The sequence below is a fragment of the Oryctolagus cuniculus genome, chromosome 7 (genome assembly GCF_964237555.1).
Source record: "Oryctolagus cuniculus chromosome 7, mOryCun1.1, whole genome shotgun sequence".
Classification (NCBI taxonomy): domain Eukaryota; kingdom Metazoa; phylum Chordata; class Mammalia; order Lagomorpha; family Leporidae; genus Oryctolagus; species Oryctolagus cuniculus.
In genome coordinates this window covers 7,541,550-7,563,166 of record NC_091438.1, presented here as the reverse complement: position 1 = coordinate 7,563,166, position 21,617 = coordinate 7,541,550, and the positions used below count along the sequence as shown (strand labels likewise).

The window sequence follows — 21,617 nt, the reverse complement described above, 5'->3', positions numbered from 1 at the left end:
AACAACAGATGTTGGAGAGGACATAGGGGAAAAGGTACTCTGGTCCACTGTTGGTTGGAATGTAAACTGGCCCAATCACTGTGGAAGACAGTGTGGAGAGACCTCAGAGATCTGAATACAGACCTCCATATGAGTCAGTCATCCCACTCCTGGGAATTTACCCAAACCAAAAGAAATCAGCACATGAAAGAGTTATCTGTACCCCCATGTTCACTGCACCACAATGCACAATTGCTAAGATATGGAATCAATCCAGAAGTTTATCAAATGTTCACTGGATAAAGAAATTAGGGTATAAATACACTATGAAGTACTATTCAGCTGTAAAAATAAATGAAATCTTGTCTTTTGCAACACGATGGACGCAACTGGAAACCATTATACTTAGTGAAATAAGTCAGTCCCAAAAAGACAGTTAGCATATGTTTTCCCTGATCCAAGGTAACTAATAGAGTACTTGAAATGTAATGTATTGGAGAGAAAGACATTTTGAGATTTGATGACTGTTTATAGCCCTTTTTTATTTTTTTCTCTTCACACTATCTGCTGAACTCTTTTACTTAGAGTAGGGTTAGCTATATGATCATTAAATATACTGACAACAGATCTTTGTAAAAATTAAGAGTGAGAAAGCAAGAGGGAGGGGGAAAAAGGGGTTGGAGTATGGGAAGGAGCGTAGGTGACGAAATGCCACTATGTTCCAGATCTGTGTATATGAAATACATGAAACATGTATAATTGAAATAAAATTTAAAAAAAAAAAACAACATACAAATTAGCTAAAAAAAAGTATCTTTCAAAATTTAGAAAAAAATGAATAAAACTTTTTGCGAGGCAGAGACACAGACAATAAAAAATAAATAAAATGTTGATTACTACCTTCATAACTATGTATTTGTCAAATGATAAAACATATGTGTTCCATAAAATTTCATAAAACTGCAGTACTTATGTGTGTAAATATACTTATCTTATGAAAATATGAGTATGCATATGTTTAACTGTGATACTTTTATTTAATGAATACAAATTTCATAGGTACAGCTTTAGGAATATAGCAGTTCACATCTTAAAACTGTCACAATTTTTGAAAAAAGTATGAGCAAAAATATTTCTTCAACTATAGATGCTCATTTTTGCAAATTTAGGTATTTTTTAATTGGCAGAATTTACCTACATACAGAAAAACTGTTAATTACCAATTCTTCAAGGGAAAAGATGCTTTTTTCCTCTGACTAAATTATTCATCCAAGTTGCACTTACGAGATCTGAAGCAGCATTTGTCTGGACTGTTATACCACAGGAGTGTGCCCAAGTCCTCCAAAGGAAAGCCTAAACACATCGCTGTATGTCATGCAATTACAGGAGGGCTTCTCATGCTGCTGGCTCCTACAGTTCACAAGTCACGAGTCCTGGCAGTGAGAATATGCCAGGCGCCTACTCTCACAGGACAGCTGGCAGGGCTGGAGAACACAAGACATCCACGTATAGATAGCACACGGTAGACCATACATGTGTCACCCGAGCTGGCATATCAACAAAGACTTAACAAGCATGCAAGCAGTTAGGAAACAGAGCAGGGAGGAGTTGAATGGAAATACCTTTTTTGAGCAGAAACCTTGACGATCTTAGGACCTGGATGAAGTGAAAAATGGCAGAAGGAAAGGGGAAAGATTATGGAAAAAAAGCAAACATACAGGAAAGTATGAAGAGTTTTAGCTACAACAGAAAAATGCAGAGAGGTAAGATTTAGGGACAAACTATTGAGAACCTATATTCCCTGGAAAAAAGAACAAACTTTTCTACAGACTTATTTTTTTTTTTTCACAATGAGCTTATCCAATAGTATTCCATTTTTGTTCCTTCGATCTATTTCAATTATATGATCATTTTCATTTTGAAATGTTTTCAACAGAAGTGCTCCAGCCAAAAAGAAACAAAACCAACATGAAGAAAACAGGTTCTCTTTGCTTTTACTCTCTAGAATTCAACTTACTAGTACAGGGTTTTTTCCTTCAGCTATAAAAACATTTTCCCACATAGAAATATACTGAAAGTGAAGAAGGGAAGGAATTTGTTCATTCTGCTATAAGGGCATGCACAGCTCTGGGCATACTCCTAGGCACAGGATATACAACAATGCCCCAAACCAACCCCCAATCCTCGTGGAATGTATACAGGACATGTAGGACGCCAGCAGGTGTCATGGAAAGGAATACGGCATGACCGTGGGGGCAGACATTTTCCATAAGGAGGTCAGGGAAAACCTCAATGATAAAATGACACTTGAGATGTGACAGTGAGAGAGCAGATGACATCTGAGATCTGAAGGTGGACTCTAGGAAGAAGGAAGCCTAAGTGTAAAACGTTCCTGGGGCAGGCACGCCCTCGGCAAATCTGGGAAACAGCCAGGATGGAGGGTTTCAGAGAGTTTAACCACGTCACATCCCAGCACTTCACTGCGCTCGTATCTCAGTCCACGAAAATTCTACTCAATCTGAAAGCAGAAACCTGGAATCTTGAGACGTGGCAAAGGGACCCAAGCCAGCTTTTGTAAAGCTAGAATTCCTCTTACTCTGGCACCAGTCCCAGGCAGCATCAGTTTAAGTAGACCTTAGAAGCTTTTAAAAAAGTAACAAATGTTATACAAATGTCAGTAAAAGCTACTAAAATCAAGTCCTAATCCACCAACTTTAATTGAAGAGAGTAGTTGACTTCCTCCGGCACAGCTCCCAGGCGCTCACTCACAGATGGGCCTTTGCTGCACACTCAACTTCCAACTGCCAGACTTGTGAAGGACTCTCACAGCTATCTCCTAACCTTCACCTCCTTAGGAAGTGCACCCTCTTCTTTTGCCCCGCCTATTCCTTTCCTTTTCTCCCCACGCGGCTGAACTCCTACCTTTCCGTCCTTCCCCGTCAGTCCACAAGGAAGGGTACTCCTTGTTATCCCAGCCTGCTAGCTGAACTGAGAGACCAAACACACTCGGATAACAAGCAGTACTAACTACTATTATTCAGCACCAGAGGTGGGGAACAAGACACACACACACACACACACACACAGGGCTGCTCTTAAGCGACTCACTGCCTATCCACGAGAGAGACATTACATGCATCACTAATGGTCTAGCAAATGCCACAGAGAAAGGAGACAGAGAAAGGACAACAGAGAAAGGAGACCGAGAATTTAAGAGCAGGAATCGCAGGCAAAGCAGTCCAGAAGCTGCTTGGGCCACCGAGTTCCCATCTCAGCGTGCCTCAGTTAGTCTCGGCTCAGTCCCGATCCCAGCTTCCTGCGAATGGATGCCAGGCCAAGTAGAGAGGTCCCTGCCACTCACTTGGGAGACCTGGACTGAGTCCCTGGCTCCAAGGAATAGGCTTCTCAAATAAAATAAATCTTAAAAACTTTTTAAAAAATGGATAAATTCACTTTGGTGCAAAAAACTTTCAAAATTCTTGGACAATATTCTCATAATATGCAGTTTCCACGAACTTTTTGACGACCCCTCATGAAATACTATTTTCAGTTTCTCAAACATTTAGTTTACTTGATCAGAATTTGTTCTTTTTTTCTTCTTTATTGGCTTTAAACAAAATGATATTCTGACTCCTCAGGGTCAGACTGCCAGTCTAGGAATCACTAGTTTCCCCGACTCGCTGCTGCCTTTGCACAGGGAACCCTTCAGCCTCACTCCGGCATGAAACCAGAAACGTGACCTTTCTGGGCACAACACCACAATGGAATACCTGGCAGGCATTCCAGGTGTCACACTAAAGTGACTTACCAGGGAGGTGGCCCTGACAACCCCCTCTGAACTTCTCATTCTCTCCTAAAGCATAGCATTTCTACTTCTTGGCATCTTCGTGTCTGCCTCCCCAGCTGACTTTAAACACCGTGTCTTTTAGTTAACGGTACAGCCAACACTTAGCAAAGCAGGTACCAAGGTACTTTGTAATTTCCACACAGCTTTTGAAAGGAACCTGGCACGAACATTCACACTACTGCTGTTTTAGTTCAGAGTCTATCACAAAGTACATAGAAAGCTGTTATTTTTAAAACTACCTAGTCTTGGCCAGTGCCGCGGCTCACTAGGCTAATCATTCGCCTGTGGCACTGGCACCCCGGGGTTCTAGTCCCAGTCAGGGCACCGGATTCTGTCCCGGTTGCTCCTCTTCCAGTCCAGCTCTCTGCTGTGGCCCAGGAAGGCAGTGGAGGATGGCCCACGTGCTTGGGCCCTGCACCCGCATGGGAGACCAGGAAGAAGAACCTAGCTTTTGGCTTTGGATTGGCACAGTGCTCCGGCCGTAGCGGCCATTTGGGGGGTGAACCAACGGAATGAAGACCTTTCTCTCTGTCTAACTCTGACTGTCAAAAAAACAAAACAAAACAAAACAAAACAAAACACTACCTAGTCTTGATTTCTTTCCAGAGGTTATTATTGGAAAGAGGCTGAAAATCACTATTGTTATTATTGTATCAGGTGTTATTTACTGAATAACTGCCATATACTTGACATTCTTAGGGACTATTATATACTATTTCTAGTCTTAAAACCATCTTTAGGGCCAGTGTTGTGGCATAGTGGGTAAAGCCGCCACCTATGATGCCGGTATCCCATGCAAGACCTGGTTCGAGTCCTGGATGTTCCACTTCCAATCCGGCTCCCCGCTAATGTGCCTGGGAAAGCAACAGAGGATGGCCCAAGTCCTTGGGCCCCTGCACCCATGTGGGAGACCTGGAAGAAGCTCCTGCTCCTGGCTTCGGCCTGGCCCATACTGGACATTGCTGCCATTGGGGAGTAAACCAGTGAATGGAAATCTCTCTCTCTCTCTCTCTCTCTCTCTCTTTCTCTCTCTCCCCCCCCTCTCCATCTCCCTCTGTCCCTCTCTCCCCCCTTCTCTCCCTCTCTTTCTCCCCCTCCCTGCCTCTCTCTCTCCATCTCCCTCTCTCCATGTCTCTCCTTCTCCTTCTTTTGCTGTAGTGCTGACTTTCAAATAAATAAGTAAATCTTTTTAGAAACCACTATATCTGGAGTAGGATTGTAATTCCTTTTTTAAATGAGAGACCTTGGCTTACACAAGTCAAGTGATGCACCCAAGGTCACAGAACTTATCAGCTGTGGAAATGGGATCAGAGCCCAGGTGTACGTGACCCCAGAGTTCACATTACAGTATACTGCTTCCCAGTGTACACTGTAAATTGAAATGTTTCTACATGATAAACAGCATAAGCCAAAAAAAAAAAAATAAAATAAAAGCTAGAAAAAGAAACATGGCAATGATATATATGTAGCCTGAAGTGGCAGGTCATCTAATAAAAAGATCTTGTTTATTAGCACAGGTCTATTACAACCATTCCATTGAACATATCAACGCAGCAGAGGTTTATAGACCTAAAGAGTGCATTATAACAAATTCCACCTCCATATTAAAACAACAACAGCAAACTGCTGCTTGGAAAAAAAAATCTTCAGCACAACTATTATATAACCCTTTATATAAAAAACTAAAGATTTAGGAGAAGCCAACAATAACAGTACATCCCTAAATTATAATCCCTTTTTATTTAAAATAAATTTAACACTGTGCTGCTGCCCAATTTAGATTACAATATTCTTGATAAGGTAACATATTTTTCATCAGCCTAAACTGAGCCGAAATACATTCATTTCCCTCATCCTTATCTTCCAAATGGTACATCCTATGATTGATTATCATCTTCCCTACCTCCTTCACTTCTTTATCGGTCATTGTTAAATGCTAGAAAGCCAGAAAGGAGTAAAAATACACTCTTAGTAGTTAACAAATAATATAATCATACAAACAGATATTGTGAAATAATTTTTAAAGACACACTTTCAAAGAAAACATAACACACAAACACAAAATAATGTTAAGAAAAATACACAAACTGAACACATAAACTGATGCTGATTCTTGCTGACATACCAATGCATGCATGTGCCTGTATATGTCCACATGGAACTGTGTACTGACAGAAAAAAGGAAACAAATGGTATGGAAAAAATAAATCAAATGTTATTTTCTGGTGGTAGGCATAGGACTGTTTCCTATTTATGCTTTTTCTGTTATCAATTTGCAATGAGTACCATTACTATAATCAGGGAAAAAAAAAAACGCCTCACAAAAGATAATGTATTCTTCCTGTTCTTGCAATAATTTTACGTGGCAGCACAACATTAAAATCTTAACAAATCTCGAGTGCACTGTGTACACAATGTGTAAACTTAATTTAAGATGCCACAAAAAGGAAGAGGCACTAAGAAACGAAAAAGATGCCTAGTGAACTACACTGCTTGGTTCAGTGCTTTATCATAATGTACAATATACACACTGATGTCAGAAATGTTAAATAAATATTTTAAAGTGCTCCTCAACCAATGACATATAGATGATTAACATCTGCCTAGTTAGGAAGTTTGGGGTTTTTGTTAAAATCGGATTTTATAGTTAAAATAGAGTAACTATCACCTTTAATGTCTGCAATTAATAGGTCTAAAATTATGTAAATCCTTATGAATACAACTTACACAGATATCACTTTACAACTTTCAAAGAACAATCTGACGACACCTAACTCAGTCACCATTCCTCTTCTTATTCACTTTACGGAACACACAGGGCTCTTAACAAGCATGTCGATGCTCCAATTCTTTAGAGTCCCAGTTTCATGCTGTTTGACTGACAAGGGACCAATAGGTATTCATGAAACTGATCTGTTGAACGTGCCTAAGATGGCATTAAGGCAAATACTTTTCTACCTTTTGTAAACAAATGATGAAATTGTAAATAACAATGAACTGACTTTCCAAGAATTCTCCGCAGTAGACCAGAGATGAACACATCTATGCATTTAAGTAAAATGAGAAAAAAGGTAGAAAGGGAATGATTAGAAAAGTGTACTCAGACTTGCACAGCCAAAAGAAGGTTGATTTGACTAAAAGCTCAAAAGGAACAAAACAAAATGGACAACTGTGGTACAATCTGTTAACTCTCTTACCTTCTGCACCAAATGCCCACCCTAGAGACTATTAGCAGTCAATGCTATCATGCCTCCTTTCTTAGTCCAAGAATTCCTGGTTTTTAGCTGGGTACGTCACCACCCAAAATCAATAAACATATGTCCCAGTCTCTCTTTGTACCTTAGTTATCAGAGATATAGGCAGAACTGATTTGTCAAAATCTCTAGGAAAAGAAGTCCTTAGAAGGCAGCTAGCTGGTGTTGTTCCTTGCCCCTCTTCTTCCCCCACCTCAATTCTGCCGCTGGAACTCAGAAGAAATGACCGGAGCCACTAGAAAAGTGAGAAGATCACAACCTGATTTGGTAAGGCAGGGAGCTGGAAGGACACGGAATCACACTTCCAGTTCAGGGAATCCTTCCAGCAACGCGGGATGCAGTGCCTCAGTTGAGGACGGAAGAATCTGGAAATCTGCATCTCAGAGTCACTCCCCCACTGACGCAGCAGAGAACTACTGGCACGGATGTTGCTCTGTGTGAGGATTTCTCTCGCCCTCTCCGAAAGCCTGCCAGTGCTCCAGTTTGCAGGGACACCAGAAGCGATGCTCACTCCATTCAAAGGAGTTCAGACACTGCCTCAAGGTCACAAGCACCAGAATAAGTTTGTGAACAGGATATTAAGGCACAGAGATGCCACAGAATTGGGACACTGCTGCTGTCACTTGGTGCCCATTCTCTTCCATGATGGACTCAGGACTGTGTCCTCGTTCTGATCAAATACAAAAACTCAATGCTCATTTTGCCAATGTTTTTATCTGTAGAGGTCTACTGGGTGCCACGTTGAGATTCTTTATCTAATTAATATATATATATATATATTTTTTTTTTTTTTTTGACAGGCAGAGTGGACAGTGAGAGAAAGAGACAGAGAGAAAGGTCTTCCTTTGCCGTTGGTTCACCCTCCAATGGCCGCTGCGGCTGGCGCACCGCGCTGATCCGAAGCCAGGAGCCAGGTGCTTATCCTGGTCTCCCATGGGGTGCAGGGCCCAAGCACTTGGGCCATCCTCCACTGCACTCCCTGGCCACAGCAGAGAGCTGGCCCGGCAGAGGGGCAACCGGGACAGAATCCGGTGCCCCGACTGGGACTAGAACCCAGTGTGCCGGCGCCACAGGGCGGAGGATTAGCCCATTGAGCCACGGTGCCGGCCTTATCCAGTTAATATTAAAACGCACATAAATCTTGGGTAGGTGGGCAATGTTAGTCTTTTAACAAGATTTCAAAATAAAAGTCTGGCTAGAACAAGACAAGAAACAGAAATCTTTTCAGAGTTCCCCATCTGAATTACCAAAGGCCTTTCATCTCTTGGAGTACAATCAATGCGATTTATGAGTTCTTGTTAAAGGTTGTGTAAAAAAAAAATCATCAGTTAAGTGCCATTTATCAACTGAATAGCCTGAGGAAAAATGCAGTTTGGCCTTGTTCCTAACTGGCCCAAATACAAGTCGGTGAAGTCGAGGCCACCGTGAATTATGGAGGAAGCGGTTTTCCTCAAGCATCAACGGAAACAGAAAAGGTCTCCACAGGGCGAAAAAGCAAACGTGGAAGGAACCACACGGAATCCAAAACCCAAAGAGGAGGAGGAATGTGTGCATGCTGGGGGAAGGGGCAGGAGCAGCAATGAGTGAGGAGGAGGAGGAGGAGGAGGAGGGCTTCAAAGACCTAAGTCAAAAAAAGTTTTAAAGAAGAAATCTACGTATCTGCTGTATGCATCAATCAATCAGTAAAGATAAATAAAAGCATTAAAGCCTGTAGTTCAGTCAGTTAGAGGATGCAGAGAAGTAAATGAATGGAGAGCAAAGCAGCTGGAGGACGGGGGCCTGGTTCAGGCAGCAGGGCTTGCACTTGTTCTGGGGACCCTACAGGAGACACAAGAGCTGCAGAGCTGAGCCCTGTTCCCTGCTCTTAAGGCGTGGAGGAAGAACACGTACTCTGTGTCTTGGAAACGGCACCTGTAGGGTGTCACGCCCCTATCAGGCACAAGGTAAACCGAGATGGACAACTGCAGCTGGACTGGAAGGCATTTTCCCCTCTTTCATGGCTTTGCTCATGCAGTTCTACCTTAAATCTCCTTCAACTTCCTACCATTACCAACCAATATACTGCACTACACACAGCCTTCAAGCCCTAGCTCAAATCCTATTGCCTCCTGGTTTCTGAGCTTTGAAAACTTTCCCAATCTCTTCCATTGTTGCTGGTTATTTCTTCTGGAGTCGATTTTAATAACTGAATTTCCCATAACCAGAGGTGCCTTGGCTCCTACCCACAGGACAGTGGCAAGTGACCCTCAGAGTCAGTGCCCACGAAGGTGCAGACCTTAACATTATGGTTTAAAAATACAAAGCAATGATATGGGAGACAGAATGGCCTTTCACCTATTTGAAATTTTCCCTCACAAATACAGCATAATAAGGCTTGTGTTCTTGCTGGGAAAGGGAGAAGAGGGAAAAACAAACAAAAAACCAGAAAAATAGAAAAGCAATCAGGAAAGGAAGGGGAGCCAACCCTGGGTGCACTGCCTGTCTTAAGGATGGGTGGGCGGGCGGGTCAGAAACACTCCAGTAAACCACAAGAACAAAAATTTGCTACTTAATCACTAAATCTACACGAGCAGGCCCCTGAAAATACTAAATTTGCCTAAACATTTTAGCCAAAAGTGTAAGTTATCAGAAGTGCAAGTGGCTTAATCTCCAAGTCTTTAAACAGTCTCTTCTAATGCAGCAATAAGGCACTAATCAGAGAAGGCATTCTCCAGAAATGACCTTGATCTCTGGTTTTGGAGGCTTACGCAGCAAGCTCACAGATTCAGGAAAAAAATATATATATAAAATTTAACACTCTGTTAACAAGGAGTCCAGACTCCCAACTTAAAATATATAAATGCATCTTTTGAATCCCACTTTGTAAGGCAATACAGTAAGAGATTACATTGTAAACACCACAAATATACCTACAAGGGTGATGTGGGAAAATCTCTTAATGTTAAAGAAACAGGTTTTTGTGGTAAAGCTTGTAGGCGAATCATCCTTGAACTCAAAAAGTGCTGTATCTCCAGCAAAAAAGAAGAGAGAGGAATGATATGCCCAGGCCTTGGAAGATAAGTGAAAAATCAGCTCTGATAATAACAAGGACACTGATGTCAAAGTGGATACAAAAACATTATTTCATGAACCATTATTATTAAAGAAATCTAAAATCTAAATTACTCCATATAACACAACTGTGCAAGTATACACACATGTAACACAACAGAGCTACTTCATAAGCATCATTGGGTGTTTATATATTCAAGCTGCCCAATAAACTTCAGAAGTAATCTCATTGGGAAAAAATCAGAGGCTGCCTTGGAGCTGAAGTCAACTCACACTCAGGCACACACAGTATTTGATTAAAAAAAAAAAAAAAAAGATTATTATTTATTTGAAAGTCAGAGAGAAAGGCAAGGACAGAGAGAGAGAGAGAGAGAGAGACCTTCCATATGCTGGTTCATTCCCCAAGTGGCCACAACAGCCAGGGCTGAGCCAGTCCGAAGCTATGAGTTTCATCTGGGTCTCCCATGTGGGTGGCAGGGGTCCAAGCACTTGGCCATCTCCCATTGCTTTTCCCAGGCCATTAGCAGGGAGCTGGATAGGAAATGCAGCATCTAGGGTACAAACCAGTGCCCACATGGGATGCTGGCATTGTGGCTTTACCTGCTATGCCACAACACAAGCCCCAAGATCCTTTTTTTTTTTTATAAAGAGTTCTTTGGGGCCGGCGCTGTGGCATAGCAGGTAAAGTCGCCGCCTGCAGTGCCACCATCCCATATGGGTGCCGGTTCAAGTCCTGGCTGCTCTGATCCGGCTCTCTGCTATGGCCTGGGAAAGCAGAAGACGGCCCAAGTCCTTGGGCCCCTACACTCATGTGGGAGACCCAGAAGAAGCTCCTGGCTCCTGGTTTCATATCGGTGCAGCTCCGGCTGTTACGGCCATCTGGGGAGTGAACCAGTGGATGAAGACCTCGCCCTCTCTATCTCCCTCCCTCTCTCTTTCTCTGCCTCTCCTTTTCTCTGGGTAACTCTGACGTTCAAATAAATAAATGACTCTTTAAAAAAAAAAAAAAAAAAAAAAAAAGGAGAGTTCTTTATCCTCCAGGATTTCCTGAACGTACTGCCGAATTCTGTTTTACGGAACTGTTAAGTCCCTCTTGAAATGGTTCTGCATTGCTCTGAGTTATTCCGACATCCCTGACGGGAATCTACTTCCAGATTCACATTCATCACTCAGTGGAAGCTTACTGTTCACCATAAGCCCTGACAGACACTCACAAATCACATGAGGCATCCTGCTACATCAGCCATGAGCACAGCTCACTGAAACCCAGATCGCTGGGAAGGACCAGCACGTGACAGTGACGGAGGCGCAGAAAGACACAATCTGCTGGTTCTGCTGGGTGCCAAGGTGTGGATCTGATTTTCCCGCCTCACAGCAGGAAAACATCAGCAGATGGGAAAGAATCATTCTCTAAACAACTTAACACTGACACCGGCACTGCACAAAACTCTCATCTAAAACACCACATTTCTGCTTCTGCAAGAGGGAGCTACTTACCTCTGCCTCGGCTGTCAGCTGCCTTTTCTTTGCCAACACTTGTTTTATGTCAATTTGACCTAATTGAAAGAAAAACAAACATGACTTTAAAGTTTATGAATACAGTTACTAGCAACACTATTTAAATTATGAAAGTGAAAAACAAGCAAGCAAATACAAAGATGACCATGTAAGCTATGGTACAACCACAAAACATGGTACGGCACTTGAAAACAAAGCATGGGCAATGTAAACAGCAGGACATTTATAAATAAGAACAAGTAGAAGGAACTTCCGAATGCACACACAGCACTTACAACTCTGTGAATCATGTGACACTGCAGATCTGATTCTGACAGTATGAAACTCAGACTCCCCAAACAGATTCTGCAACCGAACCAAGATCCTAGCCTAAACACTAAAAACAGAGAACTTTTAAGACTTAATTGTCATGATGGTAGAAATTGGGGTGGGTGTTTAGCCTAGTGGTTAAGACACATCCCACACTTGAGTACCTGAGTTCAATTCATGACTCCAGCTTCCTGCTAATGCAGACCCTAGGAGGCAGTGGTGATGGCTCCAGTGACTGGGTTCCTGCCACCCACATGGGAGGCGGACAGCACTCCCAACTCCAGCCCGGCCCCCAACCCAGTTGCAGCCACTGCAGATGTCTGGGGAGTGAACCAGAGAATGGAAGCTCTGTCAATTTGCCCATGTCTCTCTGCTTTTCAAGTAAGTAAGTAAACTTCTAACTTGTACAAATTCACAGAGGGAAAAAAAAAATAATGAAACTAGAACCCTAGCAGCTAAGTGAGAAATGTAAGAATTCTTGCCAAACCCTAGAAACCTTGAGCTCCCGGGCAGCAACACAGGGGATAATGTTTTCATAGAGCAGTGCAGTACTTCACCGGACAGTAAAGTCTACCATCTCACCCAAGTGCGAGTAAAACAGGATCTATAAAGCTAGAACCTCAGTGTGCACAGACAGAAATCACAACACAAGAGAACAGAAAGGAAACTGTATGTCTCTAAATGGCACTGTTCACAGAGGGAGCAAAAATGTCTAAGAACTCAGAACTCTCTCACTAGATTCTGCAACATAAATTCACATTATCTGTGTGATCTGAAAAGCCTCAAGAGGTAAATTAACTTTAAAGCAGACCAAGTTGTGTCCTGAGGGTAGAGGCAGGTGCAACCGTGATTCTTCCCTGTAAGATTACAAAGTCACCTAAAGCCTTAAAGAATTCTAACAGATAAAAATCCAAGAAAGAAACTGATGGTCAAAAATTGAGGAAACTAGGAGGCATAAGTGAGAAGCAGCAGCAACAAAAGGTGAGGGAGGCCCAGCTGGCACCAGGCCCTGGAGGAGGAAGCCCCCCAGCGGTATCCCACCTCTTCCCCTCCTGACAAGGGAGGCCCAGCTGGCACCAGGCCCTGGAGGAGGAAGCCCCCCAGCGGTATCCCACCTCTTCCCCTCTAGACAAGGGAGGCCCAGCTGGCACCAGGCCCTGGAGGAGGAAGCCCCCCAGCAGTATCCCACCTCTTTACCTCTAACAAGGGAGGCCCAGCTGGCACCAGGCCCTGGAGGAGGAAGCCCCCCAGCGGTATCCCACCTCTTCCCCTCTAGACAAGGGAGGCCCAGCTGGCACCAGGCCCTGGAGGAGGAAGCCCCCGAGCGGTATCCCACCTCTTCCCCTCTAGACAAGGGAGGCCCAGCTGGCACCAGGCCCTGGAGGAGGAAGCCCCCCAGCGGTATCCCACCTCTTCCCCTCTAGACAAGGGAGGGGCTCTGGGAAAAGGGCTGTGGGCTGCCTCCCTGGTGAGCAAGCAGCAGGTGACGGGATTGGTGACAGGCAACCTCTTGGCCATTGCCCCTACCATTCTGCATGGGAGGATCTGAACTGACACCAGGAAATATTAGGAAGAAGTGACATTCAATGTTATCTCTAAAAACACTTGTCATTTTACCAGCAATGTGAAAGAAAAATGATGGGAAGACAACACTGGCTAAGAATTTTCCAAATTTCCATGTTATATTTCAAGATGACTTCTTCAAGGCAGTCTTAGATACTGATAAAAATAAGTAAATAAACATTTATTTATTTGAAAGAGTTAGAGAGGTCTTCCATTCACTGGTTAACTCTCCAGATGACCAGGGTCAGGAGCCAGGAGCTTCATTCCAGACTCCCACGTGGGTGGCAGAGGTCAAGGCACCTGGCCCATCTTCCATTGCTTTTCCCAGGCCATTTGCAGGGAGCTGGACTCAAACCGGAACAGCCAGGACTCAAACCAGCGCCCATATGGGATGCCGGCATTGCAGGCAGCGGCTTTACCTGCTATGCCACAGCACCGGCCCCCCAAAATGGACTTTTGTAGTATGATGTGCTCAAAGCACTTAGCGTAGAAAAAGAGGTCAGCCATTTCCCGCTGAATGGAAAGCCCAAGATACTCTCTGGGATCAACAGACTAGGGAGGTATTGAGGAGATTCCCATTGTGACCATCAAAGGCTTCCTTCTGTTTCATGACCAGCCCCTCAACAGTGTACAGAGTAGAAGCTGTTTTCTAACCATCTTAGGTGGATGTAAGAGAAGTGCAAGGGAGCCCCTGGGGTTCTTCGATGGCCCTCTGTGGCTCCTGTCTCCCTGTGGGAGGTCCTTCACCGGAGCAGGATCCGAAGAATGTGGGGAGCAATCCGGACTAGACTAAGTTACTCGAATTAGGACTTATTCTATGCATCTGCTCTCCCACAATATGGCGCTGGGAGAGAAGTAAACAGCTTCCGCACAGCTGCCTCCAGTTCAACCAATTAACTGTAGGACTTGCTCCTGATTGGAGAGCAGCGTACTCGGCGTGTGGGCAGCCGAGTTGGGATTGGCAGAGAAGGACTATAAAGGAGGAGAGAAACGGCATGCATCGGGAACATCTATGGGGAACATCTAAGGGAACCCGTGCAGCCCCCGAAGAAAGCCAGCCGGCGGTGTGCCGCTCCCCTGCGGAAGTGGGGAATGCGGCCAGGGGGAACTGCCCTTCCACGGAGGTGGAAGGGATAGTAGCCAACCCGGGAAGAACCAGCAGCAAACCCGGGGAGGGCCGAGCAGACGAAAGAACAGCGCAGAGTCCTGTGTTGCTCCTCCACGAAGAGGGGGAGCGACATAATGGTGCCGTGACTCGGATAGGAAACCTAGGACGGATAGAAAACTTAGGAGGGAAGAAACGTGACTCGGATAGGAAACCTGACTCGGATAGGAAACTTAGGACGGATTAGGAAACCTAGAACGGATAGCAAACTTAGGAGGGAAGAAACGGGAAGAAACGGGAAGAATTGGGAAAATATCGGAGAGAGAAACTAGCAAACAGCCTAGGGAAATTACCGGAGAGAGAGACTAGCAAACAGCCTAGGGAAAAGCCGGACGAAAAGGGTGCCGGAAGAAGCTATTGAAAGCCTAGGCATAGACTCGGATACGGACTACGGGGGGAAGCTGGGAGGAATCTCTAAGGTCGAAAGCGAAAGTGAAAGCTAGAACAAACAGACTCGGACGCGGACTGTGGGGAGAGGCCAGGAGAAATGAGGGAGGAATATCGTTGGAGGAAAGCTTGGGGAAACATACCGGGTAGAGAAAAATGTTAGGGAAATTGAAGCCGCGGGGGGCAGGCCAAGGCGGAAACGAAAGCCACTTTGGGGTTCTCAAGTTAGCCCGGGAATAGGGGGCAAAAAGTTGAAACCAGAAGCTGAGACGCAAGCCAGGTTGGGATCCGTCTGATTAGCCCGGGGAGCAAAGGACGGGAAGCCAAATCGTGGGGCGGAGACGTACGCTGGGTTGAATTCGCCAGGCTAGCCCGGGGAACTTAGATTGAATCCTAGTGGCGGAGACGCAAGCTACGCTGTGTTACTCGCGGAAGCCGCCGCGTGCAGAGAGAGCACGGGGCGTGAATAGATAGGGAACGCTGGCGTAGGCCGTGGTTCAGACGCGAAAGGGTTAAGCGTGGAGACCGCGGAGCGCGCAAAGCCGAGCCGCGCAAAGCCGGGAAGCTGCGCAGATGAGAGAGGCGCGCGGGCTGAAGCGGCGCAGAGCCGGGAACCCGCCGGCGGGGCGAGGTGCCGGGAAGCTGCGGGGATAAGAGAAACAGAAGTTTAGAAGTAAAAGAAATAGGAATGTTGGCAGACAGAAGTAAAATGGGAGAAATAGAAATGCCCGGAGATAGAGAAATAGAGAAAAATAAGGCCTCCCCTCAACATGCCAATTAGGAGGCTTGGATTCGGTCTGCCTGATTTAAGGCGGTAAGCGCCAGCAAAGCTCGACCAGAGTATGAGCTGCAGGTCACCGAAGATAGGCACAAACCAACACTAATAAGTCTCCCCCACAATACGGCAATGAGAAGGCTTGGATTCGGTTTGCCTGATAGGTTTTGTAAACACCTGCAGGCAGTTCTAGCAGAGCAGAGTATGCGCTGCAGGGCACCGAACACAGGCACGCATCAGCGCCTAAAAACCTCCTCACAACATGGCGAAGAGAGGACCCGGATTCGGTTTGCCTGATGGATAGGACTTGTAAGAGCCTGTGGCAACTCTAGTGTGTGCCGCGGGACACCGAAGACAGGCGCGTATCAACGCTAAAAAATAAAAAGAAAGGGGGATCTGTGGGGAGCAATCCGGACTAGACTAAGTTACTCGAATTAGGACTTATTCTATGCATCTGCTCTCCCACAATATGGCGCTGGGAGAGAAGTAAACAGCTTCCGCACAGCTGCCTCCAGTTCAACCAATTAACTGTAGGACTTGCTCCTGATTGGAGAGCAGCGTACTCGGCGTGTGGGCAGCCGAGTTGGGATTGGCAGAGAAGGACTATAAAGGAGGAGAGAAACGGCATGCATCGGGAACATCTATGGGGAACATCTAAGGGAACCCGTGCAGCCCCCGAAGAAAGCCAGCCGGCGGTGTGCCGCTCCCCTGCGGAAGTGGGGAATGCGGCCAGGGGGAACTGCCCTTCCACGGAGGTGGAAGGGATAGTAGCCAACCCGGGAAGAACCAGCAGCAAACCCGGGGAGGGCCGAGCAGACGAAAGAACAGCGCAGAGTCCTGTGTCGTTCCTCCACGAAGAGGGGGAGCGACAGAAGAAGACCTCTTTTCTCAAGCATATAAAGATCTAGAACAAGAACTAGCAAAGCAAAAGTGATTCAAGTAATAGCTGAAAGATGGCAGGCAGCAAGTCTTTCCTGGGAGGAATTAGGAAACTCAAAGGAATACAGTGAAGAAAGGTAACCAGGACACAGTGTCCTGTGGTACAATGACAACTATTGTTTGGTATGTTTGCTTGCCTTTAATCACACGTGGCTTCCTCAACACGTGGAACAGTAAAGATCATGTCAAAGGACAGCAATCTACAAGTTGTTCTCATCCCCGGGAGTGCAGAGACATAGGTGAGCTCCTGAACAATGAGTTGGGTCTACAACAATGATTGTAAAATTTTTCTAACTGGAACCCAGAGAAAGAAATAAAGATTACATCACAATCCAATATATATAATCCATTGTGCATATATGAGTACACACATATACTGGGTACTACAAGACACTGATCTTATATTGCTTGTGATATTTTCTATTTTTAATTTTTTAAATATTGGCTACAACCAGTTTGGAGAATACTATTCCTTACCATTTTATACCAACACTCACCACCTGCAAATAATAGCATTAACAGAATTAGCAGTCACATGGAATAAATCAACAATTTACAGGGGAAAAGAAAGCTAACGGTCTCACATCTGAAAAACTAAAGGCAACTGAATTATCAATTATTAAAGCAAGAATGTTTAACTTGTTGGGGCTGGCACTGTAGCACAGTGGGTTAAGCTGCCACCTGTGCTAGCAGCACCCTGCATGAGCAGCAGTTCAAGTCCTGGCTGCTCCACTTCCGTTCCGGCTCCCTGCTAATGCATCTAGGTACGCAGCAAATGCTTGGGCCCCTGCCACCTATGCAGGAGACTCAGATGGAGTTCCAGTCTGCTGGCTTTGGCCTGGCCCTGTCCCAGCCAATGTGGCCAGTTGGGGAGTGAACTAGCAGATGGAAGATCTTTCTCCCTCTCTCATTCCCTCTGTTATTCTGCCTTTCAAATTAAAAAAATTTTTTTAAGAATATTTAATATGTAAAAGAAAAGAAAACTTGAAAACATAAATAATAAGAAACTAAATGACAAAGCAGGTCTGTCTGAGAAAAAACCAAGAGTCCTCTAAATGTTGCATAAAAACTGAAATTTCAAACTAAACAGATTAACACATCTGAAGAGAGTAGAAGTAAATGAGAATATAGATCAAAATTAAGTACCCAAAATATACTTTAGAGAAGCAGTGATGGAAAATATTGAAGACATTAAATGAGCTCCTACCAGTCAACTGGAGATGGGAGCCACCCAGGGCTGCCCTGGAGACGGATGGCAACAGACTCAGAAAAGACATTCTGACTTGCAATTTCTGCAGACTGTATCTGGGGAAGTCATTACATTGTACATCTTATGATCATGAAAATATAATAGCTCAAAAGATAGAGAACAAGCTATATACATGTCAATGTCAAGAATAAGGAAAAATGCTGTAACTCAACAATGAAAGGTTGAAAAGAATGCCAAAAAATTTTAAGTTCATCAGTTTTATAATATCTGAAGCAAACAGAAGCTGTTACAAAGAAAACAGAATAAGATATAAATAAATGGAAAAACATCCCACATTCATGGCCTGGAAGATTTAGTATTGTTAAGGTGGCAGTAGTTTTCCAATTTCAAAGCTATTCTCATCAAAATCTAAGCTGACTTCTTTGCAGAAATTGATGACATGCTTATCCTAAAAATTATATGTAAATTTAAGGGACATAAAATAGCCAGAAATATCTAGAAAAATAAAAAAAAAGAAGAATCATACATCTCATTTTAAAGACAAACATATGGGCCCTGGCATTGTGGTGCAGTGGGCAAAAGCTGCTGCCTGCAGTGCCAGCATCCCATATGGGCACTGGTTTGAGTCCCAGCTGCTCCACTTCTGATCCAGCTCTCTGCTGTGGCCTGAGAAAGCAGAAGATGGCCCAATTCCCTGGGCCCGTGCACCCACGCAGGAGACCCGGAAGAAGCTCCTGGCTCCTGGCTTCAAATCAGCGCAGCTCCAGCTGTTGCGGCCATCAGGGGAGTGAATCAGTGGATCAAAGACTTCTCTGTCTCTCCTCTGTGTAACTCTAACTTTCAAATAAATAAATCTTTAAAAAAAATAAAGATAGATGCATGGCTCAATGGAATAGAATTTAGAGTCCAGAAATAAAAATGCCACTAATAAACAACTGATTTTTAATACTGCACCCAAGAGGATTATGGAAGGAACAGTCCTTCAACAAACAGTGCTGGGCCAGTAAGAGAGCCACATTCAGAAGAATGATGTGGGCCCACCATACACAGAAACTACCTCAGAAAAGACCCGGTTCCTAAAAACCTGTGTGTTTTACGTCAAACCACACGTTGCATATCCTTTTCCAAAATGCTTGGGATCAAAAGTGTTTCAGAATTCAGAGTTCTTCCTATTTTAGAATAGTAGTTAACATTCAATCTATAAAACTCTTGGAAGAAAACAGAAGCATACATCTTTGAGGCCTAAACCAGCCAACAGCCTCTGAGGTAAAATGCCCAAACATAATAAAGAAAAAAAATAAAAAACTGGATTCCATCAAAATTTAAAAGTCACTTTGGTCTTGCAAAGCACACCATCAAGAAAGTTAAAAGTCAATCCGCAGAATAGGAAAAAACATTTGCAAATCTGGTTAGAGACTTGTATCCAGAATGTATATAAAGAACTCTTATAACTTAACAATGGCAAAGTATCCAAATTGATGCTTTCTCTTAAAAATATCTGCAGGCTAAGTATCCCCAATCCAAAAATCCAAAAGTTCAAACACTGAAATCTGAAATTTTCCAGGTCCTGACATACCTACCACACGTGAGAAATTTCACACCTGACCTCATGATAGGTCACAGCCAAAATGCAGAATTATTAAATACCCTGTGTAAAATTACATTCAGGTACGGCCGGCGCCGTGGCTCAATAGGCTAATCCTCCACCTTGCGGCGCCGGCACACCGGGTTCTAGTCCCGGTCGGGGCGCCGGATTCTGTCCCGGTCGCCCCTCTTCCAGGCCAGCTCTCTGCTATGGCCAGGGAGTGCAGTGGAGGATGGCCCAGGTGCTTGGGCCCTGCACCCCATGGGAGACCAGGAAAAGCACCTGGCTCCTGGCTCCTGCCATCGGATCAGCGCGGTGCGCCGGCTGCAGCGGCGGCCATTGGAGGGTGAACCAACGGCAAAAGGAAGACCTTTCTCTCTCTGTCTCTCTCACTGTCCACTCTGCCTGTCAAAAAAAAAAAAAAAAAAAAAAAAAAAAAAAAATTACATTCAGGTTGGCAAGCGCCATGGCTCACTAGGCTAATCCTTTGCCTGCAGCACCAGTACCCTGGGTTCTAGTCCCGGTTGAGGCACCGGTTCTGTCCCAGTTGCTCTTCTTCCAGTCCAGCTCTCTGCTGTGGCCCGGGAAGGCAGTGGAGGATGGCCCAAGTGATAGGGCCCTGCACCTGCAAGGGAGACCAGGAGGAAGCAACTGGTTCCTGGCTTTGGATCGGCACAGTGCACTGGCCGTAGCGGCCATTTTGGGGGTGAACCAATGGAAGGAAGACCTTTCTCTATCTCTCTCTCTCTCACTGTCTAACTCTGCCTGTCAAATTAAAAAAAAAAAAAAAAATTACATTCAGGCTATGTATGTAAGACACACGTGAAATGTAAGTGAATTTCATGCTTGGACTTGGGTCCCCAATGCAAGATATGTAATGTACATGTAATGTATATGTAAATGTCCCCAAATCCAAAATTATTTTAAATTTCCAAAATCTGAAACACTTCTAGTGCTATGCACTTCAGATAAGGGATACTGAATCCGTACAAATTTGCTAATTGCCACGTGAAAAGATGCTTGCCATCACTGGCCATCAAAAACATGCAAACCAAACCCACAGTAAGATATTACTTCATGCCCACCAGGAAGGACAGTACATGGTGGGTAGAATGTGACGAAATTACAACCATCTCACACTGATGGGAGCACTGTAAAATGGTACAGTGCTTTGGAAAACAGTCTGGAAGTTCCTCAAAAGATTAAGCACAGAGTTACCACATGACCAGCAATTCCCTTCTAGAGCTGCACACGAGAGAGAAAACATGCCCAACCCAAAAACCTGTACATGAAGGATTACAGCAGCATTCTGCCTCATAACACAAAGTAGAAACAATTAAAATATCCATCAACAGATAAGCAGATTAATAAAATATAATCCACTCATATAATGGAGTATTATCAACAATAAAAGGCAAAAAACACTGATACATGCTATAACATGGATGAAACTGGAAGTACTTTTGCTAAGTGGAAAATGCCACTCGTGAAAGATGACATACATGTTGTATGAGTCCATTCACACGGGCTGTCCAGAGTAGAAACTTGACAGCCGGAAAGCTGGTGGTTGCGTGGAGAATGGGGGCGTACCGGGGGATGGTGACAAAAAGGAAGTAACTGCTCGTGGGCACAGAGATTTCAGGGAGGGCAGATGATGAAAATTCTCTAAAATTCATTACATTCTAATTTCCCTGTTCTGCAGGCTTTCTTTCTTTATAATAAATCACAGTAATGTAGTTTCTTGATGTTCAACTATACTAATAGGTATTAATCTGATTTGAAAATATTTTTCATATTTGTAAAGAAAGAAATTTTAAAGTATTAAATGTTTTTATAAGAAGCTGTTACCCTGTATAACATATACACTGTATACTATAACTTATTGCTGTCATAGATTCATAATTTCTTATTTTCATATTATATCACAGTATTATTATAATTTAAGTCTCAGCAGCTGGACTAATTTTTATCTGCCCTTCCATTCTGAATGCTGTTTGCCACTTTTTTTTTTGAAATTAACTTATTTTGAAACAGT

General features: G+C 44.1%; 1 protein-coding gene across 3 annotated transcripts in view; it reads right to left on the bottom strand.

Annotated features, from left to right (window-relative positions):
* The window catches only part of SOAT1 (sterol O-acyltransferase 1), a 67,699-nt gene that overhangs the window by 18,908 nt on the left and 27,174 nt on the right, over nucleotides 1–21,617 (bottom strand). For 2 of the 3 annotated variants that reach the window (XM_070077205.1, XM_070077206.1), the window contains one exon: nucleotides 11,629–11,687. In XM_070077205.1, coding sequence (XP_069933306.1) covers nucleotides 11,629–11,687 — 59 coding nt within the window. Of the gene's footprint in view, nucleotides 1–7,339; nucleotides 7,606–11,628; nucleotides 11,688–21,617 lie in introns of those variants that run through there. The other variant, XM_051858250.2, reaches the window with a different exon arrangement.